At 43.5% G+C, this 27,129-nt stretch overlaps 1 protein-coding gene across 1 annotated transcript; it reads right to left on the bottom strand.

Annotated features, from left to right (window-relative positions):
• Nucleotides 1-2,784: 2,784 nt before the first annotated feature.
• On the bottom strand, nt 2,785-26,263 carry mpped2 (metallophosphoesterase domain containing 2b). The gene is made up of 7 exons (XM_021575859.3): nt 25,769-26,263; nt 24,557-24,816; nt 23,073-23,254; nt 20,602-20,827; nt 5,051-5,166; nt 4,201-4,314; nt 2,785-3,987 (listed from the first exon to the last, which is right to left on the bottom strand). Exons 2-7 carry the CDS (start codon nt 24,736-24,738, stop codon nt 3,878-3,880), a joined length of 930 nt encoding a protein of 309 aa, XP_021431534.2. The 5' UTR covers nt 24,739-24,816; nt 25,769-26,263; the 3' UTR covers nt 2,785-3,877.
• Between the last annotated feature and the right edge of the window lie 866 nt (nt 26,264-27,129).

Genomic DNA, 27,129 nt, shown 5'->3' with positions numbered 1-27,129 from the left:
GTATGTGTGTTCGTGTGTGTGTGTTTCCCAGGGCATGTGTGGGATAGAGGAGGACGTGTACTCACCCAGCCCCTGAGGGAGACAGAGGTTCAGGGGCGGCTGGAGAGGGCATGGTTCCTGGGAAAAACCAACAGCGAGCTGAGCCTCTGAGCCACAGAGCTCCAGGACAAAGAATGAATCAAGCTCATACATTAGTTTACACTGAGGGTAACTGATGTTGTCATGTGTACAGTAACAATGTCTAAACACTCAACATGAACCGTCAAGCTCATACATGTGATTTGTATATATTTGTGTTGTATCATCAATAGTGATGTCTGTATCGCAAATCAAATATACAGACTGCGTGTGATGAATAAAGAGAGTTATTGGAAACTGTTTTGCCCCATCTTCAATACATAAAGGAGGGTCATCAAATCATGGTTGTCCTTCTTACACATGAAGTAGCATGTTAGATGTATGTCCAGAAGGGGGCAGGATCCCACTTCCTGAGCAGGATTGGGTAGGTGGCAGCAAAGTGGCTTGAAGACAGACAGGGTGGGTAGGGAAGGTTCAGTAACTCTCTCCCCCTGGTCTCTTCTACTCTTCTTGACTCAGTATTAAATCAGCAAGCTCAGGATTTCTGATGGCTGTCTCTCTCTCATATGGTCCATCTGTTTGTGTAGCAATGTTTTCCATGCATCCTTAAAATCCCCTATTTGTTTTCATTAGTTCACTGTTGATACAGTCCCAAAATGTTTTGCATGTCAGGAGACACGTTTTCAAGAAGCAACATGTCACCGGCCACATCGTCATGATGATGTAAAATGATTCATAGTTGGTGAAACTGCCACGTGTTTGTGATATTACAAAAACAAAGAAGCTACTTCAAACAACAAACAGTTTTGTCCCCAGCGGACATCATTGCACGTGCGATAAATAGCAGTATATGTACTGAGACTTTTACAAACCACGATGCTAGATGCTCCTCTCCTCCACTTCATCAACATAACTTGGGCAAACAGTGGCGCCTATTCCCCCTTTACGGATTTCAACTTTAATCAGGGTGACATAGGGACAAGTAGTGAATGGATGAATACCAGACGTGTTGTGTAGTCCAGGGGTTCTTAAAGTGGGGTCAGCAGAGGGTCCACCACCAGATATGAAATAATTTAAAAATAATAATCTTAATTTTTTTAATGAATATTACTAACAGATGAAATTACTTTGGGCAAGGGATCTGTGGAGTAAGTTTACAGTGTGCAATACAATACAATACAATATTGTTCATCTACCATGTACTGTATGTTCTTAACCCTAGGCAACACGGGCCTGGGATGCTCAAAGGGATATTGTTATTAAAGAACTCCACCAATTATACATTTTTCAACTAAATACTATTCCCACCAAATGTTACTTTATTTTTTACATAAATGCACTTTAATTTACTCTTTAAAACGGCAAAGTTTTCTCTCTGCCTAATGTCATAATGTTTAGAATTATAGGATATTAGCTTTAAAGCCACAACAACAACAAAATATGAAAAAATTATTCAGGGACCCTCTCATAATCAAAACACAACTCGAGTTCACTAAAAATTGTCTACAGGGATTTTGACATCTGCAGCACATGGCTGGATGAACCAAGTCTCAGGTCCGGGAAATAACATTTAAAAGGACTGCCTCTTGGGAATTGGATAGAAAATGTTGCTGTTTTCAAGCAAATTGGGGCAGGACAAAATGTGTAGAATTGCAGGAAATTTTCTCATAGTAAAACGTCATAACAATAAAAATCCATGTAGGCTATTTTTATCACACTCGAGTTGTGTTCTGATTATGAGGGGAGTCCCTGATGAATTTGCTAACACAAAAAGGGTCCCGGCCCCAAAACGTTTGAGAACCCCTTGTGTAGTCAAAGTACTCTATATTACTCCTATAGTAACTGTGATATAATCTCTTTGACAATGCCAAGAGCACATAGGTCTAGGCTTACTAGAGATGGGTCGCCTGGAGTCACCACTAATGAAAATAAATGGACTTGAGATGTCCAGCTGGTTTCAACAACATTAAAACATATCCACAGTGATGAGTGGTAAGTTACAGTATATCTGTAATAGTGAGAGAGGAAACACCAGAAAGACTAACTTCAGAAAGTAGCCGGTGGCCGGTGTGTTAGCGACCAACTACTGGGTGTCTACGAACGGGGGAGAATCGATATGACATCCATCAGGGCCAGGACCAAGGCCAGCCTGACAAGTCTCTCCAATCAATAGGCTGCCAGGACAGCATAGGGCCACAGTCACCCGTATCAAGAGCACCTCAGTCAGGGGATAATTAATGAGTTAATCAGTCTGGCCCAGGGAAGACCGGTGGGGGTGGTGACATATACCTTTACCTCTATCCAAGGGATTATATTATTATTATGTACTGTACTTTCCTTAGTGTGCATGACCACTTCTACAGTAACAACGTGAGGACAATGTACAGGACACGTGTCAAACTCATTCTACGGAGAGCAGAGTGTCTGCAGGTTTTTTGCTCCTCCCTTGTACTTGATTGCTGAATTATGATCACTAATTAGTAAGAAACTCCCAACACCTCGTTGTCTAGGGCTTAACTGAAAACCAGCCTGCAGACACTAGGCCCTCTGTGGAATGAGTTTGACACCCCTGGTGTACAGTATTAGGGACTATTTGTCATTTCCCAGACAAGTGGTAAAGGTTTTAGGTTTTAGAAATCATTTGGCAAATAAGACTTATTGATGATATGAATTCACTAAGGTCAAATACAAAACAATTTATAGCTATTCAACAGGTAAAAATCTTGCAATTTTATTTGCATATAAAGGCAACTAAATTCATCAAGTTAAAAAAGGTTCATAAACCAGGAAACTAAACAGGCATTTACAATGACAGAAGACTACCGTTGGCAACTTGTTTTGTGCTAGCAAGATAGCATTTTCACACAGTGCAAAAATCAGAAAAAAAACAAAACAATTAGCAAAATTGTACTTTAGAGGGCATCCCAAATATTTTACAGCTGTTGAATATCGATACAAATCTTAAAGTGAGATGAAAATGCCTGATTCGGGCATGTTGAAAACTCACACAAGCACCAGCTCACATGTACTCCATGGAAGATGGGGTCATTTGAGAATATGCAGCATCTGTTTTCAATTAACATCAAGTGAAAGTGTTCTTTACAGCTGATTATTCATAAGATGGGAATGAACGGTTTGATGTCAAACGGTACCACAAGACTGGCCAGTCAATCAATGACCTTGACTAGAGAAAAACACGGCCAAGTTCAGTAGCCAAATGTGATTGAACGTTGCAGATAGGTCCACATAGCATATTTCTCTCTGAACATTCCAAAACGTTGCGCCACAGATCAAGGGAGATGATGCACCAGTACACAAAGCTCCTAAACAAGTGTGAGAGCACAAGAGATTCATCTATACTGGGTATAGAATAATTGGACCAATTTCATACAAATGTCAACATACAATTTCATTTCAAAGGCTTCATTTTTAACAATACACAGGCCTTTAACAGAGACCAAATAACTTAAGTTACAATGCCAAATGCATGTTCAATCATCATCATGAGGTCAAGTATTGCTTATGTAAAGAGTCCTGTTACGGTCAGGCAGTGTACTTGCCGGTGAGGCAAGGCGCTTATCCATCTTCATAGAGGAAACAAAAAAAACAACGATACAGAAAACCAGCCACTTCAGCAAATGCAAACGAATGGAAAATATGGAATATTTTACAAAGATCATTTCATTACCAGAATACGATTTTCATGCATTTTTACAAGCAGTTTACAAAAGACAAATATCTTGAAGATTAGCATTTCGTACAACTGAATTAAAAAAATTCTGGTTTATTTTACGATTCTCTATGCATTGGGCAGGTCAAATACGATGGGGGGGTTTGTGGGCTGGAAACTGGCTGTACAGGTGGAGGAGTTGATGAAAGTTGTGCATCCATCCGTCATAATGCCGTACCCTGCAGACAGAGGACAAAGATATTAGACACCAGAGTCAAAACAGAGACAATAACAGACACGGGTTATCCCCAACTGATTCAGGATTAACTGCCATTCTTTAGAACAGTATCCATGTTAAGAAGCGTTTTGCCTGAAATCTGACGACTTCCTAACATGTATGTTCAGTCCTTTATAGAACCAGGACCATGGAGGTCAGTGCACAGAACTCTCACCCTCATGGATGCCCCCAAAGGCGTGGAGCTTGGGTCGGACCCTCTGCTGTACTGTGTTCAGCAGCTCCACACAGCCCACTCTCTGCAGCTCCTTGGGAACCCAGTCCCGGAAACCTGTCCCAAACCACAACAATAGACTGATTAACACACTTGATTAACCTTTGCAAAAGACAAATGAACATAACGGAAATAAATTGAACATTAGCATTTTCATTCATAACATAGTGAGACAGGTCAGACAAACTAAGGGCGACAGTTTCCATATCTTAACGTTTTTGTATAAATGCACAGATAAACGCAAAGTTTTAGACACAATCTGTGAAGTTTGCCATTATCCTCAAGCACTTTATCAGGAAGTGAAACTCTCTGCGAGAGTAAATGGATGGAATATTTGAATAACTAATCTCAATGATTTAATGTAATGAAGGCGTGCTGGAGAAGCCGAATTACACTATAAAACAATGATGCGGTATTACCGTTATATGTGCTGTGAATGTTTGAATGGATCATATAGGTGATCTCAGTGCTGTAAATTAATTAGAATTTGTTGATGGTCACAAAGAAAACCTGTTCAGTTGGACCTGATGTTACTCTCCCATTCCTCAGCTACACCGACACACCATTTTAAACAGACGAAAAATACCAAACTCGTCATTGAACAGTCTTTGTAGTTTGTTGCTCATTTTAACATAAGAAAAATGTCGCCCTATCTCTGCTTCCATTTCTTCCAGTAGTTCAATGAATGAGTGACAGTAACTATACTGGCAAATTCATAAGTGCAAGCTGTTTTAGCAGTCTTTGGGAAAGGCTGTAGAATGGGGTGTTTTGGGGTTCTATGAAGTCAACTCACCGAGGGGAGGTCCGTGGGTCATGAGAACATCTATGCCCTCTGGAACCTGATTCCACTTATCCAATAGAGACTGGCCGCGGGGAAGGTTAAAACCCCAGCCATTAAACCACGGTGTCCTGTAGGAACACACAGTAGAAACAGTTATATAAAGAAATATACATCACACACACCTGCACACAAGAGACAGATCTAGGGGGGAGAGGGGGGGCAGAGAGTGAGGGGGGGAGAGAGAGGGAGAGCAGGGAGGCAGAGTGCCCAGGGGGGGAGACAAGGAGCGCGAGGGGGAGAGAGAGGGAGAGCGCGAGCGGGGAGGCAGAGTGCCCAGGGGGGAGACAAGGAGCGCGAGGGGGAGAGAGAGGGAGAGCGCGAGCGGGGAGGCAGAGCGCCCGGGGAGTGGGGGGGACAGGAGACAGCCAGCCATTGAGGCAGATAGAGGGTTATCATACGACTAGGACATTCATTCTGGCCCGTGCCACAGCATAACAGAGGTCATCCAAACACTGGAAATGGATTAAGCTGTCAGCACCAATGAGAAGAAGCATGTTAATAAGAGTTTCATGTCTCCCCTGGGACCCTGGCCTCCTGACACTCCTCACACAGCAGTATGGGCAGCACTGTCCTGTCTGACTACTGCCTTTATTTACCGACAGCCGGGGCACATGGAGGTAAAGAGATTGTCCCGGCCATAATGGGCAGACAGAAAGGCACACGTCAGGCCAAGGTCACGGCTAATTCTGGCCAGAGCTAACTGGAAGAGGTTGGGGAGATGGGGGGAGGAGGGAGGGGTTGAAGTGGAAGCTATTTGGTCTGGACTAAATGAACGCTGATAGCTGCGGTTATATGACTGATATGGCCCGCAGTGCATTCATCAACCTGTCTGAACAGTCTAGGCTACACCGTGATGCATGGGGGAGATCTCTCTGGAGGGTTCAACACAGGGCTGCTGCTGCCTAGGGGGACATTATTAACCACATACAAACACTGCCGATTGATACTTCCCTTCAGATCAACTATGTATTTCACTCCAAGAGCCATTCCAGTGCAGGTGAGGCTCTGGGCCAAGTTTGAGACTCACACACTGTCTGATTTCCTATTGTATAGCTTTAATCAAGATGAAAACAGAACTCATACCATGCCACTATTGCCAAGTTCATTTCAAATGTGCATAAAGATTTTGATGGTCTTGTGTTACATACAGTATCAGCATTTCTGATACAGCCCCCACTGTGCGGTAGCAAGGGTCTGACACAGCCATGCACGGAGTAGCTCACAAACAGCCCCTTCATATTGACTGCACCTTTAAACACTATATATACACACAAAAGCATGTGGATACCCTTTCAAATATGTGGATTCGGCTATTACAGCCCCACCCGTTGCTGACAGGTATATAAAATTGAGCACACAGCCATGCAATCTCCATAGACAAACATTGGCAGTAGAATGGCTTTACTGAAGAGCTCAGTCTTTCAAAGTGGCACCGCCATAGGATGCCACCTTTCACCAAGCCAGCTCTTCAAATGTCTGCCCTGTTGGAGCTGCCCCAAACAACTATAAGTGCTGTTATTGTGAAGTGGAAACGTCTAGGAGCAACAACGGCTGAGCCGCGAAGTGGTAGGCCACACAAACTCATAGAATGAGATCCCCAAGTGCTGAAGTGCGCAGAAATAAACCGTCTGTCCTTGGTTGCAACACTCACTACGGAGTTCCAAACTGCCTCTGGAAGCAACGTCATCACAAGAACTGTTCGTTGTGAGCTTCATGAAATGGGTTTCCATGGCCGAGCAGCCGTACACAATCCTAAGAACACCATGTGCAATGCCCAGCATCGGCTGGAGTGCTGTAAAGCTCACCACCATTGGACTCTGGAGCAGTGGAAACACGTTCTCTGGAGTGATGAATCATGACGAATAATGGTCCGTGGCTGTTTTTCATGGTTTGGGCAAGACCCCTTAGTTCCAGTGAAGGGAAATCTTAACACTACAGTGAGCCAGGCCTAATCGTCCAACATCAATGTCCGACCTCACTAATGGTCTTGTGGCTGAATGGAAGCAAGTCCCCGCAACAATGTTCCAACATCTAGTGGAAAGCCTTCCCGGAAGAGTGGAGGCTGTTATAGCAGCTAAAGAGGGGAAACCAATTCCATATCAATGCCCATGATTTTGGAATGAGATGTTCGACTAGCAGGTGGTGTCCACATGCTTTTGGTGATGTAGTGTATTTTCCTCCAGGCTGGGCTACACTGCCTTCTCCAACCCTGTGATTCAAAGCAGATCTGTTCTGTGTTAGACCTGGATCCCACTGCTGACACCAGCGGGTAGATAAATCCTGCGTTTCCCCGATGTCTCTCGTCGCTCTCCAACCCAGCAGAGCAGACATAGACGAGATATGAACAATGAGCTGTGCTGCTCAATATGGAAGCCAGTAATAGCCAGGATGTGGTGGGGGGAGGAAAGGGGGAGGGGCATGCTCCCCAGGACCCGAGGGCGCTATTATCTTCCCATGCTGTGAGGGAGGGGGAGTAGGAGAAGAGGGAGCAGGAGAGGGGGGAGTAGGAGCAGAAGGAGCAGGAGGGGGGGAGAAGATGGAGCAGGAGAGGGGGGGGGGGGGAGTAGGAAAAGTGGGAGCAGGAGGGGGGGAAGAGGGAGCATAAAAAAGTGGGATTAGGAGGGGGTGGGGAGGAGAGGGAGCAGGAGAAGGGGGGGAGAAGAGGGAGCGAAGGGGGGGAGAAGAGGGAGCAGGGGGAGAAGAGCAGGAGAAGAGGGAGTGGGAGGGGGGAGGAGAAGGGGGGGAGAAGAGGGAGCGAAGGGGGGAGAAGAGGGAGCAGGGGGAGAAGAGCAGGAGAAGAGGGAGTGGGAGGGGGGAGGAGAAGGGGGGGAGAAGAGGGAGCAGGAGAAAAGGAATAGGAGGGGGGAGGAGAAGATGGAGTAGGGGGGGGAGCAGGGAAAGTGGGAGCAGGGTGGAGGATAAGAGGGAGCAGGAGGGGGAATATTGTGGGTAGGAGATTGTGGTTAGCTTGACCACGTAGACACAAGCTGTGTCTTCTCCCACCCTGGCTGTCATCACTAGGCTAACTGATTGACTACTGCTGTGATCTCCTGCAGGGGAATGATCCATCAGGATGTGGAAGTCTGGACTCCACTGTCTGCCCTGATTGGGGCAGATAAAAAAATCTAACCCAGGGTTCTACACTAACTTTTATGACAACAATTACAGGGTAGCCTACTCTTCTGTGCTGACACTGACAAACAGATCCATAAAAACGACGTTGTCTGATCCATATACAGAGCCATCAGAAAGTATTCAGACCCCTGAACTTTTTCCACATTTTGGTAGGTTACAGCCTTATTCTAAAATTGATGAAATCATTTTTTCCCTCATCTCCTCGTCTTCTCTTAACAGATATTGCCATTTGCTTTCCAAACTATGATGAACTATTGTGATATGCCCGGAAGGACCTCTACTTTTCACTGACAGTCACAACTCAACAATCATGTGGTATTTGCCACGTGCGGCGCCCAAATTGTGGGCCCTTCTGACTGTAGGCATTGTGATTTAAAACATATTTTTTAAAGCTAATGATCCTCTGTGACCAAATCATGCTTTCTGGTGTAGTAGCCTATTCTGAATTATTTTATTTACTTCTGTATAGACAGGAATAGGCTAATTAGGGTATACCATTTTGGCAATTTAATTCAATTTAGGCTACTTTAGGGAAAGCTTAGTTTATGGAGTGCTACCTGTGTTTGTAGAGCAATTGTGGTGGTGTTTTCAAAACAAATGGCAAGAGCCCGACCGATAAATCGGTTGACCGATATTAAAAATGAGCTGCTGTGCTGATTAAACAAGCAATACAACTAGCTTTCTTTAGACTAGTTGAGTAACTGAAGCATCAGCATTTGTGGGTTCGATTACAGGCTCAAAATGTCCAGAAACAAAGAACCTTCTTCTGAAACACGTACAGTGAAACACTATTCTTGTTCTGAGAAATGAAGGCTATTCCATGCATGAAATTGCCAAGAAACTGAATATCTCATCTGTGTGCTACTTCCTTCAAACTGGCTCTAACCAGAATAGAAAGAGTGGGAGGCCCCGGTGCACAACTGAGCAAGAGGACAAGTACACTAGTGTCTAGTTTGAGAAACAGACGCCTCACAAGTCCTCAACTGGCAGCTTAATTAATAGTACCCGCAAAACACCAGTCTCAACGACAACAGTGAAGAGGCGACACCGAGATGCTGGCCTTCTAGGCAGAGTTCCTCTGTCCAGTCGGTGTTATTTTGCCCATCTTAATCTTTTCTTTTTATTGGCCAGTCTGAGTTATGGCTTTTTCTTTGCAACTCTGCCTAGAAGACCAGCATCCCGGAGTCGCCTCTTCACTGTTGATGTTGAGACTGATGTTTTGCGTGTACTATTTAATGAAGCTGCCAGTTGAGGACTTGAGGTGTCTGTTTCTCAAAATTTGCTACATAAGTCAGAATCAAGGAGGTCGGTCACATATCGTCAGATATATTGGTGATCAGTGGAGTTTGCATCCCTAAAATCAGTATCGGACCTAAAAATCCTATATTAGTTGGGCTCTACAAATGGCCACTGGATTGATGCAAATAATGATGGTTTTTCCAGGTAGGCACAGGCTACTTGCATTTCCATATACCCAAATAGGATTAGGCTATCAGTAACATCGCTAACGGCTACGCAAATTGCACGGGCACTGCACACACACACAGGGGTATTCCTCTGCCGTTTTTCCTCTTCAGAAAGTTGGTTCATTTTTGGTCAATTAAACATTACTGTTTGAATAAACAATGATAAACAAAAAATGTGTCGCACTGCCAAGTCAAACAGTCTTGGTCACAGTATCGAACCCTGAAATATTTCTGGGTCCTAATCTGCGTGCCTGGACCTCTTATTTAAGAGGCCAGTGGCAGCTTGAATTGTGATTGATAGCAGAGTAAATAAAGCCCAGTGCCTGCTTTAGCACGCAGCGTGTTGGGTTATACACAGGGGTGCAATCTTTCACCATTGCTAGGCTAACGTTTCTGCTGGCTGACTCCCACCCTGACCCCCGTAGCAGGCAGGCAGCAGACATTAAAGCCCTGAAATAACAGCCACTGTCTGGACCTGCTGCTATATGATCATCACCTCTCTCTCTGTCATTACACAAACACACACACCTGTACGTGTGCACACAACACACACAAGCTAAGCTCTGACAAGGTCCTCTTATTCAATATGGCAACCCTGTCCAATGTACACAACAAGCCAGCAAGTCATCTGTTTGATTTGAGCTATATCAGCACTTGAGCTTGGTGACCTGTCAGCTGAACCTGATACAGAATGCAGACATGGCTCAGACAGTGCCCAGACCTTTTTAACTCAAAAACAGTGCACCGACCGCACCCCTAGCTTCAGGTTATTTATGAAAGCGGCCAGGTCAGCTACTCTAATGCACTGCCCTGCGAGTACCTCAACTTTCTCCAATCTAAAAGGGCTACTGGAATCTTCAAATATGAATCACCTCAGTCAGGACTATGTGGGGGTTGTACTAGCACTAGACTACAAAAGAAGGGCATATGGCTATGTCTGGCTGTAATGTTGAACAACTCAGCTGCAGCAGAGGTAGTACTGAGAGGGAAAAGAAGGGCCTGGGGAATTACCGTCTGTCTAGTCTATCTGTAATCCCATGGGCTGCTACACTACCTAGGAAACATGTGTACTCAGTCACAAATGTTGCAAATGCTGCATTCTGCTGTGCCCTGGCCTGGACAGATGTCCTAGCTTCTGGCAGACACGAGTCACCTTAAACGTCACCGTGCCATGTACTCAGGCAGGCTTGTTGTGACACTGCACTGGTCCAATCACCCATTCAACACTACTGAGAAGCTGCTATTCAAAAGCACCATCCTCAGTGTCATGATCAGTTTTCCTTCCTTCATTCCAGCCTGGCAGTGATCATCAGTAGGCTATACACCAGGGTTCCTTCCTTCATTCCAGCCTGGCAGTGATCATCAGTAGGCTATACACCAGGGTTCCTTCCTTCATTCCAGCCTGGCAGTGATCATCAGTAGGCTATACACCAGGGTTCCTTCCTTCATTCCAGCCTGGGAGTGATCATCAGTAGGCTATACACCAGGGTTCCTTCCTTCATTCCAGCCTGGCAGTGATCATCAGTAGGCTATACACCAGGGTTCCCCAACTGGCGGCCCGCGGGGCAGTGGTTTCATTTGGCCCCAGAGTTTTTTCTATTTCATTGTTGGACACCTGTAAATTATGTAGGCAAGATTTGCAATGATTTTGCTTTAGTCAAACATCATATATATTTGGCTTCTTGCCATCAATTTGCAGTCTACAAATTGTTTGTAATTATGTTCTGTCCTCTTGACCATGCACTCAAAAAAAAAAAAAAAACTTGGCCCGCGTCTGAATCTAGTTGATGATCTCTGCTATACACAGTTCACACTCATCTCATCCAGGGTCTTTTCTCCAGAGATAGATCTGGATGAGTCTGGTTAGTCAAACGAGTCACTTAATATTGGTAAAGGGCATCACTCTGGTTGGTTATTTCACAGGTCATTACATTGTGGTGCTAGACGGAGGCTCATTAAAGCACTTGTGATGTCCTGTAATAAGCTGTATGGATGATGATGATGTTGGGGTAACAAGCTCTTGCTGGCTCCTGGGTGTTGGATGTGGTTGGGTAATAGCGAGGCCTCTTACCCCAACTGACACATACATGGACTGAGGAGGGCAGGCTCACGGAAACTGGTGTAAGCAGTGGGATTTTTACCTGACAAAAGTGATATAGACAAAAATCCAAAAGGAACTGAGTAACATTAAGAAATGCTATAGATGGAAGGGCTGTAGTGTGGAAACCTACCAAAAAAAAACAATTAAGCACAACAAATTCAATCCATTTTAGACAACTTCCTGGACAAAATGTTCCACTGTGATATTGAAGGTGTAAAAGTGGCAGTAGAAAATCTTAACAGTATATTTGACCTCTCAGCTTCCCTATCAAATCTAAAAATTTCAAATAGAAAACCGATAAATAATGACAAATGGTTTGAAGAAGAATGCAAAAACCTAAAAGAAAGTGAGAAACCTATCCAACCAAAAACATAGAGACCCAGAAAACCTGAGTCTACGCCTTCACTATGGTGAATCACTAAAACAATACAGAAATACACTACGGGCAAAGAAGGAACAGCACATCAGAAATCAGCTCAATGAAACTGAAGAATCCATAGACTCCAATCACTTCTGGGAAAATTGTAAAACATTAACAACAAAACAAAGAATTATCAATCCAGATGTATGGGTAAATCACTTCTCCAATCTTTTTGGCTCGTAAAGAACAAACAGCAAAAACATATACATGATCAAATACAAATTTTAGAATCAACTATTAAAGACTATCAGAACCCACTGGATTCTCCAATTACCTTGAATGAACTACAGGACAAAATAAAAACCCTCCAACCCAAAAAGGCCTGTGGTGTTGATGGTATCCTCAATGAAATGATAAAATATAACATCATCCTTAGCTCTGGCATCTTCCCAAATATTTGGAACCAAGGACTGACTGATCACCCCAATCCACAAAAGTGGAGACCAATTTGAATATGCATCAACAGCAACCTTGGGAAAATCCTCTGCATTATCATTAACAGTAGACTCGTACATTTCCTCAGTGAAAACAATGTACTGAGCAAATGTCAAATTGGCTTTTTACCAAATGATTGTACGACAGACCACGTATTCACCCTGCACACCATAATTGACAAACAAACAAACCAAAACAAAGGCAAAGTCTTCTCATGCTTTGTTGATTTCAAAAAAGCCTTCGATTCAATTTGGCATGAGGGTCTGCTATACAAATTGATGGAAAGTGGTGTTGGGGGTAAAACATATGACATTATAAAATCCATGTACACAGGCAACAAGTGTGCGGTTAAAATAGGCAAAAAACACATTCCTTCCCACAGGGCTGTGGGGTAAGACAGAGATGCACCCTCTTCAACATATATATAATCGAATTGGCGAGGGCACTGGAACAGTCTTCAGGACCCGGCCTCACCCTACTAGAATCTGAAGTCAAATGTCTACTGTTTGCTGATGATCTGGTGTTTCTGTCACCAACCAAGGAGGGCCTACAGCAGCACCTAGATCTTATGCACAGATTCTGTCAGACCTGGGCCCTGACAGTAAATCTCAGTAAGACAAAAATAATGGTGTTCCAAAAAAGGTCCAGTCGCCAGGACCACAAATACAAATTCCATCTAGACACCGTTGCCCTAGAGCACACAAAAAACTATACATACATTGGCCTAAACATCAGCACCACAGGTTACTTCCACAAATGGGCGGCAGTGTAGCCTAGTTGTTAGAGCATTGGGCTAGTAACCGAAAGGTTGTAATTTTGAATCCCCCAGCTGACAAGGCACAAATCTGTCGTTCTGCCCCTGAACAAGGCAGTTAACACACTGTTCCTAGGCCGTCATTGAAAATAAGAATTTGTTCTTAACTGACTTGCCTAGTTAAATAAAGGTTAAAGGTCCGACACCCGATAATTATCAAAATCCAGAAAAGAGACGTTAAATTATACAACCACCTAAAAGGAAGTGATTCCCAAACCTTCCTTAACAAAGCCATCACCTACAGAGAGATGAACCTGGAGAAGAGTCCCCTAAGCAAGCTGGTTCACAAACAGACCCCACAGAGCCCCAGGACAGCAACACAATTAGACCCAACCAAATCATAAAAAAAAAACATTACTTGACACATTGGAAAGAATTAACAAAAGAACTGAGCAAACTAGAATGCTATTTGGCCCTAAAAAGAGAGTACAGAGTGGCAGAATGACTGACCCAAACTTAAGGAAAGCTTTGACTACAGTGCCTTGCGAAAGTATTCGGCCCCCTTGAACTTTGCGACCTTTTGCCACATTGCAGGCTTCAAACATAAAGATATAAATATATGTTTTTGTGAAGAATAAACAACAAGTGGGACACTTTAACAAATCAAAAACTGAAAAATTGGGCTTGCAAAATTATTCAGCCCCCTTAAGTTAATACTTTGTAGCGCCACCTTTTGCTGCGATTACAGCTGTAAGTCGCTTGGGGTATGTCTCTATCAGTTTTGCACATCGAGAGACTGAAATTATTTCCCATTCCTCCTTGCAAAACAGCTCGAGCTCAGTGAGGTTGGATGGAGAGCATTTGTGAACATCAGTTTTCAGTTCTTTCCACAGATTCTCGATTGGATTCAGGTCTGGACTTTGACTTGGCCATTCTAACACCTGGATATGTTTATTTTTGAACCATTCCATTGTAGATTTTGCTTTATGTTTTGGATCATTGTCTTGTTGGAAGACAAATCTCCGTCCCAGTCTCAGGTCTTTTGCAGACTCCATCAGGTTCTTCCAGAATGGTCCTGTATTTGGCTCCATCCAACTTCCCATCAATTTTAACCATCTTCCCTGTCCCTGCTGAAGAAAAGCAGGCCCAAACCATGATGCTGCCACCACCATGTTTGACAGTGGGGACGATGTGTTCAGGGTGATGAGCTGTGTTGCTTTTACGCCAAACATAACGTTTTGCATTGTTGCCAAAAAGTTCAATTTTGGTTTCATCTGACCAGAGCACCTTCTTCCACATGTTTGGTGTGTCTCCCAGGTGCCTTGTGGCAAACTTTAAACAACACTTGTTATGGATATCTTTAAGAAATGGCTTTCTTCTTGACACTCTTCCATTAAGGCCAGATTTGTGCAATATACGACTGATTGTTGTCCTATGGACAGAGTCTCCCACCTCAGCTGTAGATCTCTGCAGTTCATCCAGAGTGATCATGGGCCTCTTGGCTGCATCTCTGATCAGTCTTCTCCTTGTATGAGCTGAAAGTTTAGAGGGACGGCCAGGTCTTGGTAGATTTGCAGTGGTCTGATACTCCTTCCATTTCAATATTATCGCTTGCACAGTGCTCCTTGGGATGTTTAAAGCTTGGGAAATCTTTTTGTATCCAAATCCGGCTTTAAACTTCTTCACAACAGTATCTCGGACCTGCCTGGTGTGTTCCTTGTTCTTCATGATGCTCTCTGCGCTTTTAAACGGACCTCTGAGACTATCACAGTGCAGGTGCATTTATACGGAGACTTGATTACACACAGGTGGATTGTATTTATCATCATTAGTCATTTAGGTCAACATTGGATCATTCAGAGATCCTCACTGAACTTCTGGAGAGAGTTTGCTGCACTGAAAGTAAAGGGGCTGAATAATTTTGCACGCCCAATTTTTCAGTTTTTGATTTGTTAAATAAGTTTGAAATATCCAATAAATGTCGTTCCACTTCATGATTGTGTCCCACTTGTTGTTGATTCTTCACAAAAAAAATACAGTTTTATATCTTTATGTTTGAAGCCTGAAATGTGGCAAAAGGTCGCAAAGTTCAAGGGGGCCGAATACTTTCGCAAGGCACTGTATACATAATGACACTTGTAATGTCTTTATTATTTTGGAACTTCTGTGAGTGTAATGTTAACTGTTCATTTTTAATGTTTAGTTCACTTTTGTATATTATTTCCTTCACCTGCTTTGCCAATGTTAACATATGCTTCCCATACCAATGAAGCCCCTTGAATTGATACAGACAGAACCACTGGTGTAGTGGTTGTTATAGCTATTTACTACTGTGTCATAAGCAATTTGATAGGCTTGGCCATTACATTTGACAATTTAATCATCTCGATTGTTAATTATTATTTTTTAATATGAAAGAGGTTTTGCAGATTTTTTTTGGGGGGGGGGCATTGAAACCAGATAAAACCCTGACCATTATTCAACCTGCCAAAGATAGGTCAAAAGGCCTAGCCTTCTGAATCCACTGTGGACTTGTGGTAGGCTGGAGCTCATCCAAAATGGTAATCCCCTGAATAGAGGGCAGGCATCTCCTCCTCTGTGGGTGTTCATCCCACTCCTAATCTCAACCTCTCCCCTCCTCTACCTCTCCCTGGGCTTTGCTTATTGTCTGTCTGACCCGCTCTTCTGTCTGCCTGCCCCCCCCCCCACTTGCCTGCCCCCCTCAGGCAGCCTGGCCTCTCTCCCTGTGCCCCAGTTTGGCCTGCCTGACTGCCTAATGCTGGGTGAGCGTGAAAGCCTCCAGCGCTGCACTGCAGTCAGTCAGAGCTGGGGCCAGAGCAGGGCAGTGCAGAGAGATCTGAGAAGTGTAGCGCTGTCGACATCAGCAGCTAATTAACACTGACGTGCAGTTTGCACCTCCGGGCCAAAGGTCACTTTACAATCAGGGATGTCAGCACTCAGCAGGTAAGGCCTCGCAGGGGCCTGTAGGGCAAGGTAGAGTAGAGCAGGGTAGAGCACGGTAGAGTAGAGCAGGGTAGAGCACAGTAGAGTAGAGCAGAGGGTAGAGCAGAGCAGGGTAGAGTAGAGTAGAGTAGAGCAGGGTAGAGTAGAAAACCGCCGCTAACCAAAAAACAAAGGTAATACACACAGACTAGACAGAAAGGAACATGCACATATATTGCGCTGACTGTTGCAAGACACTGGTTGCCACAGTATCGGTGAATCCTAAACCAAACCCTCCACTCTCGCTCGGAGGGCCCTCCGAGTAAGTGATTTGTGATTCAGCCTATGACTTGAGATCAGTCCCAAGTTGTTGTGACTAGAAAGAGGGTTTTCACACATGAAGCAATAGTAGGAATTTCCACCAAGTAATGCTGAAACTGGAGCCCTTACCTTGGGAGTTACAACCTCATTTCAGAGTCAGATATGGCCTTATTTATTTCCATAAACAGATGGTTTATTTGAGGCTAAGCGCTCACACTGTTGGCAATTAGTCAGGCAGCTTTCCATTCCCGTCTATCTGCTACACAAACAGACAGGAAATCAAAGCTACACATGACAGTGAGACCAGTCTCCCAGTCAATAAAGTACATTACCAGCCCAGCATGGGTGTCCATGTGAGAGATTGGGGGAAATGCAGGCTCAGAGCTATGCTGTCCTCACTGACCCACACACACACAGTGGAAGTGCTTTAATGGCAAACACACACTGAAGTGACACACACAACTCTGCTACGGTTTCCATGGCAACATATATCCACACTTTCTTTGTGGCTCTGCCTGACGGGCTCTCATCCAATGTAAACCCAAAAGGTCACATGACCAGTGTGTGTCTGCGCCATAAGAGGATTAGAGGAAGTCTTTGATTTTCTAAAGCCAGACTCAGACTGCCACCCCGCTCTGAGCTAACCATACTGTCTATAGTATAACACCTCCCCCTGCTCTGAGCTAACCATGCTGTCTATAGTATAACACCTCCCCCTGCTCTGAGCTAACCATGCTGTCTATAGTATAACACCTCCCCCTGCTCTTAACTAGCCATGCTGTCTATAGTATAACACCCCCCCCCCCCGAGCTAACCATGCTGTCTATAGTATAACACCCCCTCCCTGCTCTGAGCTAACCATGCCGTACATCCAGATCCTTGCCATCCAGGACCTCTATACCAGGTGTTGTCAGAGGAAGGCCCAAAAATTGTCAAAGACTCCAGCCACCCAAGTCAAAGACTGTTCTCTCTCCTACCACACAGCATGTGGTACCGATGCACCAAGTCTGGAACAGGACCCAGAACAGCTTCCACCCCTAAGTCATAAAACTACTAAATAGTTAACCAAATAGCTACCCGGACTATCTGCATTGACCCCTTTTTCAAAAACTATTTTGAATCATCACATATGCTGCTGCTACTGTTAATTATCTACTGAATCTTGTTGCCTAGTTACTCTACCACTATCTATATACAAATATTTACCTAAATTACCTCGTAACCCTGCATATCAACTCGGAACTGGTACCCTATGTATATAGCCAACTTATCGTTGCTCCTTGTGTATTTATTCCTTATGTTATTATTTTTTTTAATGTCTCTCTGCATCGTAGGGAAGGTCCTGTAAGTAAGCATTTCACTGTTAGTCTACACCTGTTGTTTACCAAGCATGTGACATAACATTTGATTTGAGATGGCTACTGTGGTCATGGTACTGTATTAGAGGTCGACCGATTAGGATTTTTCAACGCCGATTCCGATACAGACAATTACAACAATACTGAATTAACACTTATTTTAACTTAATATATTACATCAATAAAATCAATTTAGCCTCAATTAAATAATGAAACATGTTCAATTTGGTTTAAATAATGTAAAAACAAAGTGTTGGAGAAGAAAGTAAAAGTGCAATATGTGCCATGTAAGAAAGCTAACGTTTAAGTTCCTTGCTCAGAACATGAGAACATATGAAAGCTGGTGGTTCCTTTTAACATGAGTCTTCAATATTCCCAGGTAAGAAGTTTTAGGTTGTAGTTATTATAGGAATTATAGGACTATTTCCCTCTATACCATTTGTATTTATTAACCTTTGACTATTGGATGTTCTTATAGGAACTTTAGTATTCTACTAGGAGATAAGGAACATTTAATGTAAATGTGAGGCTTAAGTCTGCAGACAGACATGCTATCTGGCTAAAGTCTGTTGCAGTGCTATCAGAAGTATCTAGGGGTCAAGGTCTTGAATTTCTGGCTTTGACAATCACACCCGCCCCCGCCCCCCTACAACATTCATCCAGACTGTGTCAGTCAGTCTTGACTCAGACCTAGAGCAGGCCTGCAGTGTCTGTCAAGCCTAGCTGATCTCTTTGCGGGTGGTGGAAATGACCTCTGATCACTAGGCTCTGAGGTGACAAGGGTTACCGTGGCCTGCTGGGAGTGCATTCCCTAAAGGGGGTCAGGCCCAGGGTTTGATCCATACGCTCCAACAAAAGAACCAGGATGTGTCGGAACAAAAGCCACTTCCTGCTGGAGAGGCTCGGAGATCTGGAAAATAGCCCCTGTAATGACGACCCCAGAGCTCTTCCACAGACCTCCCATCATGCATCTGGGTGGCTGGTTTGCTCCCCTTCCAAGATAATAATTTGATTCAGCACTACTCTGACTGAAACACTATGTTTCTGCCCTCATTGTTGCCCTTTCCTCTCTGCCTGCAATGTGAGAAACATTTATTTATCACCAGGATATCCAGCATCTTTGAAGTGGCAAATATATGATTAAATCATGCTTGAAGAGCTCCCACCTCAAGACGGGAGGGTTAACCCCTGAGAATGAGAGTTGGGCTCAGGACGCTTATATAATATAATAGTGACTTAGCCAGGTTAAGGTATGAAGACCTAAAATACCAATTCTCTCACTGTCACCATCTTTACGCTATACCTGGTCAGACTGTCATTGTCAGGGTAGTCATACCTATTCAGCTGGGACTAAACCCCTCTCTCTTTCTCCCAGAACACACGTCCAGCGACTGATGAAGAACAACACGGGCAGAGGGGGGCGTGTGGTTCACAGAACATTATTAGATCTGGGATTGGGGGAGAGAGAGCCAGTAAAAGGAGGTTGGTGTGTATGTGTCAGCCAGCAGGGAGTTGTGGAGGCCAGACTGGGGTCAGTCAGGCTGACACACAATCGCCTGATTCCACTGCTCTGGCCTCGACCCTCTCCAGACACCCAGGGCCTCGGTACAGCTAGCCAGCCTGCCTGTCCCTGTCCACCCTACTAGGGAGAATACAAAAGAAATACCAGGAATGGAGATAAAGCTTGGTTAGCTCTATACATTACGTTACGCTTTGTAACTATAGCCTCAATATCCCCTTTTGAAAAAGTGTCTCACAGGAATAAATATAGAAAATATGTAGCAGACACAGCATTCTAAAACTTATCAAAGATCATGTCTATCACATGCATCATGCCTACATCAAAACTCTTCACTTGACAAACTCTTAGAAACCCCTCCGTGTGGCTTCCTCATCCAAACAGAGATCAATCATTCAGCAGTGACACCGTAGTACGGAGGGAAACTAGAAAAGCAGTGGGTGAAGGGTTAACTGGGCCTCAGACTCAGCGGTGTGGCTGGCTGAGGATATGGGTGTGTGATGACATAACAGTTTGGAGCCGAGTACATTGTAAGTACATGTCTGTCTCCACGGCAGCCTGTAGCGTGTCAGGACATGCCCCAAGTCTAGGACAGGAGGAGAGGACACGGCTGGCACTGACCCACACCCAACTAACCACAGACGTCTCTCTCTCACGCACTCTGTGTCTAATAAAAGACATGGAGTCCCTGTCAGGACTCAGGACAACACAAGGCAATCCCCTCAATGGGGTATGGAAATGGAAGAAAGCAAAAAGGAATGTAGAACTTAGAAGCAGTATACAGCATGGGCTTGGTCTGCAGTGTTTCATATCAACCATGGACACACACTACTAAGAAAAACTCAACTAGACTAATTCAGGGACTTAATAAGCAAGCAACGAATATTTGAGCAACACGGCAAACTCAGGTACAGTGATCAGTGTCAATGAGGTCATATTATGCAGTAGTCTGTCACTCAGTGATTAGCCTCTATAGTCACTGTATCGTAACACTATCGACTACAAGTAAATAAGTCATGATACTTATCTAAAGACAAGAGAGCAACTTACCATGGTGCCCCGTATATGCGGAATCCCTTGACTGTGACCTCAGAGTCCTGCAGGTAAGTACAGTTAGAGAGAAGGGCCTGAACATCGTCAAAGTCCTCTGGTCTCAGCTTAGAGACGGAGGGAAAGCGATAGTAATCCTGCTTGACCAGCTCAGCCATGAAGTCCTTGTCAAACGTCAGTTCATGGTTCCCTGCAATCACCACCTTGAATTCATAAGGTAGACTCCCTGCAGGAGAGACAGCAGGGAAGATATGTTGAATATGGATGGGATAGATAGCTTTCTGTTACTGTTCAACATAAGGCAAGTGACATGTACAGAATATAAACATTACATAGCTTTGGCCAGTAGCCTGGTTTCTAGGAATACCCCAGTTGGTGAATCAATATTCATTCACTAGAATAGAAAGTTGTCTTTGAGAGGTTAAGGAAATGGTCCATGGAAGTAAAACGCCACAAATGAAAAGGTTAAGGCTTCTTGACCTCCTCAGACCAGGGTGAACTTTTCTCCCCTCTTACAAAAGAGCAATAACTGCAGATAAAGACCTTAGTTACCCAGCCAACGCACATCTCAGTCAACAAAGGGGAATTTCACCATTTTTCATTTGACCTTTTTACTTTCTTGGAGAGAGGTCCTTTGTCCCAGTTACCTCTTATATTACCGCAGCAGCTCTGTATAGGGCTCAAATTCAAAGCTCAACTCAATTTTCTCTCGGCTGTATGCTAAAATGTATTTGAAACTGAGGAGGATGGCAGTGTTTTAATGTGTGGCCGGCCTTCAAAGAAAGTTACTTCTTCCTTTCTGCCGGTTCTTAATTTCAAATGTTTAATTTACAGTAGTAAATATTAAATAACGTCAAAGCAGACATTTTTTATGAGGAGAATAGTTTTTGCTTAAATAAGGAATTCCAAATGATACCAAATACCGTTGGTATAGTAACTTACAGCTAATAACCTTTTTAGTCAAGATAGAGGTTACTGTACAGTATGCTGAGCACGGCCGGCACGCTCATAAGGCAGGATTAGGCCACCGGCTATGACGGCAGATTGACGAGGGAGACATTTTCTGAGCTAAACTGACCAAGACATCCAACAACAACACATAAAACCTCACATAATTCTGCCCAAAACCAATATATCTCAACCAGTGGCAAAATAGGCTTTTAAGGTGAGCACTGATGCCGCCCTGTGATAAACAGTGCCCACTTTGTCAAAGGCAGGGTGCTCCTCCACGTTATGTCAAAAAAATGATCAAACATCAATCATGTAGCAAATACAGGATACAGTAGAAAGAGTATGGGGCCTTTTCTGTAGTCTACAGGATGGAGATAAAATCTATGACAATGTAATGAGACGGACACTTTTTACATCATGCAGGTTTCTCTGATCAAATAGCCTAACCTAAATAAAAAATGTGCTGTCACGTTAACAAACATATCCTTAAAACAGGCCAGGTCAAAGTAAAATGGATAATATGGAATAGACGATCAACTGTTGTCCAGGAGTTTCACCCCATTGTCATGATCAGTTGCATTTTACCTTTATTTAACTAGGCAAGTCAGTTAAGAACAAATTCTTATTTTCAATGACAGCCTAGGAACAGTGGCTCAACTGCCTTGTTCACGGGCAAAACGACACATTTGTACCTTGTCAGCTCGGGGATTCGAACTTGCAACCTTTCGATTACTAGTCCAATGCTCTAACCACTAGGCTACCTGCCCCCGCATCAAGCTTGTATCTGTACATTTTTGGACAAGCATAGCGATAAAAAAAAATACTTCTGCATTTCCCGCTGTGGAAACACATTGCGGCAGGGTAGCCTAATGGTTAAAAAAAGGTAAAATCATTTTTTTTAATCGCAAATAGGCTCACGATAACTCCTGATAAAGTTGGGCAGCTGATATTCAGAGCTTAAGTAGCCAAATTGATTAGTCACATGAATCAGGACTAAAAAGCCTGTTTTAATGGTGGGCCTACCATTGCAGCTGACAAAATTAAATTTCAGGCAAAACTGTAGGCTACACCTCATTAAGCACGGAGCAACGCCGATGTCTTTTGGCCTACTTTTTTTGGTCCTGTTCGGACATCTTTTAAAAAATGTTTTACAAATGGTAGGCTGACCACATAGATGGGCATTCCTAAAAAAAATTATTTCAGGCAAAACTGTAGGCTACACCTCAGTAAGCACGGGCCGATGCCTTTTGGACGTCTCTTTTGGGTTCAGATTTGGTGGTCTAGACCGGTCTTAATTTGAACGTCCAGGGACATTCATTGATTTTTGGTCCATAAAATACATATTTTCACCTTTCATTCAGAACCTACATTTAACCTAATTTCAACATCTGGAAAATACATATTTTACACGTCTTTTCAACATCATTTTTGGTCTGGCCTAGGGCGGCAGAACGGCAAGGTCCGTCCCTGATGCTGAGGGTTGAGAGCAAAAAAACAGCAGTGTGTGTGACTCTCTTTACCTAGCCAGTCATTGAACTTCTTGACCTCAGAGGGTAGGCCCAGTTCAGTGAAGTCCCCAGTATGAAGCAGGACGTCCCCGTATGGCATCTGGATCCCATCCGTCCTGGAGTGTGTGTCCGACACGCAGACGAAACGTGTATGACCGGAGGGCTTAGGGGCGTCATAGGGAATGGGCTCCACCCTGTCATCGAAGAGGGACAGCAGAATCAGTGTACGAGTTTGTGTCAAATTATTAAAGCAGCCCTCCATTTGAAAATGTAACCTAGGTTGTCAATGTGACACATGCAGCAACCTCCAATATAAAATAACATTACAAATAAAACAGCCTTCTCTAAAGATGTCTAAGGAATCCCAAACTGGAATTGGCCGTCCAACCTTTAAGCTAGTGCAGGTCCCTCATAAAGTCTCACAGTTGCCTCGTCATTGGGAGCCAGACTGTGGGAGCCAGGCTGTGATTGTGAACTCATGTGGAATTTTGGGCTGCCAGGGCTGGCCAACTGCAATGCATGGAATCATGCTGGAAAATTATAGATTAAGCTGCTAGTTTGAATGAGTCGACCAAGGTGTTTTAATGCAAATCATCACAAAATCCAGGAGGTTTTTCATTACTCTTGCCATGTGTACCTATATCTCTATCACTGTTGACTTTGGCTTCTTCTGTTAATTACACTCTACACTGTCCTGTTCTAAAATGCTCCATCCGATTTGATTACTATAGCTTCAATAAACAATTTAACTGATACAAGGTCCATCTCGCTGTTGTACTGAGACATCTGTCCATGGTCTAAGACAAATAGACAAAGAGAGCGCAGATGTGATTTAAAAACTGAAATTTAAAAAAAGGTTAATCGTGGACTAAACGAAAAACACTGGTTAACAGAAGTCCTGACTTCAATAAAGACGACATCTGTCTTACACCTTTGTTTTGTCTCTGCTGGAAAAGCTAGTTTTGTGTGTCAGTCAGTCAGTCAGTCAGTCAGCCAGCCAGCCAGTCAGGAGCACCTGCCTCCCACTCTGACCAACCCGGGCCCACCCATCCCATCCACAGCAACACTCATTACATCCTAATGATTAGAAGTCAATAGGGAAGTTACTTAGAATTGAGCTGTGACCCAGAGGTCAAAGGAGCATTGTTAAATAGCTTATAAACCCACCTCACCTCTGACCTCAGTTACATTAATAACATGAAAGGTGGCTTCCACCTCACACACTTTAACCTCACACACTGTAGGTTATTTGACAGGGCACTGAGGATAACCAAACATGTTTAAGTCATACTCCATCTATTCAAGACAAGCTAATGTGTGCTGAGAATAGAGCACACAGAAGGTATGGTGGTGGATGTTATGAGGCCAGATGTCCATATATTTAGTCTTTTGTTTGAACACATTCATCAATCAACCAATCCTCTGTGCACTGTAATGGCCCATCAGATGAAAAAGAGATAGATACAGTGCAGGTCTGCGGCTAGATAGATACTCACATGTGGACATGGGGTGGTTGGAAGCGGCTCTGGTTAATGTTGTAGTGGGTGAAGGCCTGTGTGGGGTTGGAGCTGTACTCGTCCACAGTGATGGTCACCTTGCCCTGAGATGGGGGGTTTCTGTGAGCCATGGCTCTGCTGCTTGGGACATGGGCAGTTAGTTTACCAGGATCCAGAACCATTTTAGGGAGTTGGCATCATTCAGAACAGCCCCGTTCACTAACTCAGACCCACCGGCCCTCTGGACAACTGGCCACAATCTGTACCACCGCAAACAAAAAGAGAGGAGCACACCTCAAAATACAGTAATTGTGTAGCAGACATGATTAAAAATAATGTGTTGCTGTAAATGACAGCTTTAAATGAACCACTTGTGTTGTACAAAAGCAACATCAGGAAGACACCCAGAATTAAGAATTATTCAACCACTAATATCAGAAGAGGTGATACACTTTCATATTTCTCGCTAATGTCTTCTGAAGTGCTGATAGATTTTACCTACAGTAGTTAGGATACAAAACAAGCTTGAACATTAAACCTTTAACAATACTGTAACGTCAGTAGGAAATATATAATATCAAACTACTGTACGCATTGAGTTCCAATCAAAAGGCTTGAAATAACCCAGGCCTACATTTTTTTTTTACAAATGTAAAAGTGACAGAGTGAATTGATACAATGTAACCAAACGAATTGTAGTTGCTGTATTGGCCAGATGACAAAACAGTGAACTTAAACCACACCACTTTCGTTCAAGACATTGGAAACTGAAAATTAAAACATAAAAACTACCCAGACGAATTTAACATTAGCAGGTTAGCAGCGGTGCAGAGTGCAGACAGACATTTACTATCAGTCAACTGTAACAAGCTGATTATCTACAAGCTGAACTGTAAGATATTTTACATAAAAACATGTTCCCTCTAATTTTGGTTTCACCGCTGCAACATTTGGAAAAGGGGATTTTTAAATATATGCACCATTTCTACCAATCAGCCTAAATACACAGAAGAGACTAAATTGAACCTCTCACCCGATATTACAAGATCGTGTTCTTCCTCATTTATTGTAGGCCTATTGTGCATTACAGAACAAATTACAAACATAAACCAAGCTCTCTCATCTACAATATTACGAACAGCAACATTTACAGCCTCGACGGAAACCTCTGTATCCGAATGGCTCGTAAATGACAAATCACCCCTAACCCACCGCTTTGTGCCTCGTTATTTTTTCCCAGCGATGTTCTTGCCAAACGGGTGGCGAGTTCCGTTCATCCGGTAGATATGTTCTCAGGGTTAGCTCTGTCTATGTTGTCAAAAACGCCGTCCCATTGATAACGCAGACAACTTGGAGGTCTTGAGAGGTGGAGGTCGTGGCTAGCAGGGCAGAACCTTCGACCCTGGGAGACCCTCGGCTGGCTCTTGAGGAAATGCGACAGAAAGGCAACGGGCGAGATAGGAGCCTCGATGTGAGAAGAGAAGGGGGAGCCCGAGAGAGCGGAGCAGCGCGAGTCTGCGAGAGGACTGCCACCGGGGTCAGAGAGCACACAGTAGGCTACAGAAGCTCAGAGCCAAGGAGGCGACTGCACTGGGACAACTGTTAGTAGAATTGTAAATAGGATTAAAAGCAAGCTATTTTTGAACGATTTATATTTTTAGATAGCCTACAAATGGGCTCATTTAGCCATAGACGACTTTGTTGCCTAAGAAGTTTGAGGGTATTATTCCACGTCTGTTTAAAGAAATAGTCGGTGTTGTATTGCACTATATTTTAATTGTTAAAACGTATTATACAAAATACGACAATAATTAACATTATACAGAATAAAATACACATTTGAACTGTTAAATGTAAGGTCGTACATATCAGGGTAAATTAAAACAATGATGTTCACTTGGAAATGATAAGAAAACAGGCTATACATTTGTGAATAAACTATTATGACCGTTGTACTGCATGTTGCCTTCTTAATGCATGCAGTATCCTCAATCTCAATAGCAACAAAGGAGAAAAGAAAAAGTAACACTATTCTTCAACTAGTTTAAATGTATACATGAACAACAGTGCATAACATTCAGTATGTTGGTGTGCTGTATGCAGTCTTGCGATCCTATGCAGTAACAGTTGAAGTGGTCTAATCTCCCAGAGGAAGTGATTAGGTCTAAGTGCTGTTATGTGGCCCTGTTCCTTAATGTAAGGCCCCTTCAGCAAACAACATATGCATTATTTTGCTTTTCTACTGACACGGGTGCATAACCTGACTCCATGCAATTACCTCATACTTAGGATATTTTCATTTAGTTGTAACGTATTACAGAGGAAAAAATGACCTTTCCTTAGTGTTGATTCACACTTCAGCACTTCCTAGATAACAATATCTGGTGCTTTTCGATGTAGGTGTGTGTATGTGACGGTTTGTGTGTGACAGTGTGTGTTGGTGGGAGTCATGCAGTATGTACAAGGATTGGGTATTTCTCTAAGCCTTCATATTCTCTCCTTCTTTTTTCCCTCTTTAACTGTTGTCTTAGTGTGTGAGGATAGGCTGAAGGGCTTCAGTTCTATGGCAACCA

Source organism: Oncorhynchus mykiss, chromosome 2 (assembly GCF_057628025.1).
Source record: "Oncorhynchus mykiss isolate SJ-2025 chromosome 2, ASM5762802v1, whole genome shotgun sequence".
NCBI classification, from domain to species: domain Eukaryota; kingdom Metazoa; phylum Chordata; class Actinopteri; order Salmoniformes; family Salmonidae; genus Oncorhynchus; species Oncorhynchus mykiss.
Note: the sequence above shows the minus strand (reverse complement) of the source record. Positions and strands in the feature narration are given on the sequence as shown.

Excerpts from the sequence above, each read along its gene's own strand:
- mpped2 (XM_021575859.3), bottom strand. The coding sequence starts at position 24,738 with ATGGTTCTGGATCCTGGTAAACTAACTGCCCATGTCCCAAGCAGCAGA. Across the intron at positions 4,315-5,050 it reads GACCCACGGACCTCCCCTCG|GTTTCCGGGACTGGGTTCCC; the intron begins GTGAGTTGACTT and ends GGTTTGGGACAG. Across the intron at positions 3,988-4,200 it reads CTTTGGGGGCATCCATGAGG|GGTACGGCATTATGACGGAT; the intron begins GTGAGAGTTCTG and ends CTCTGTCTGCAG.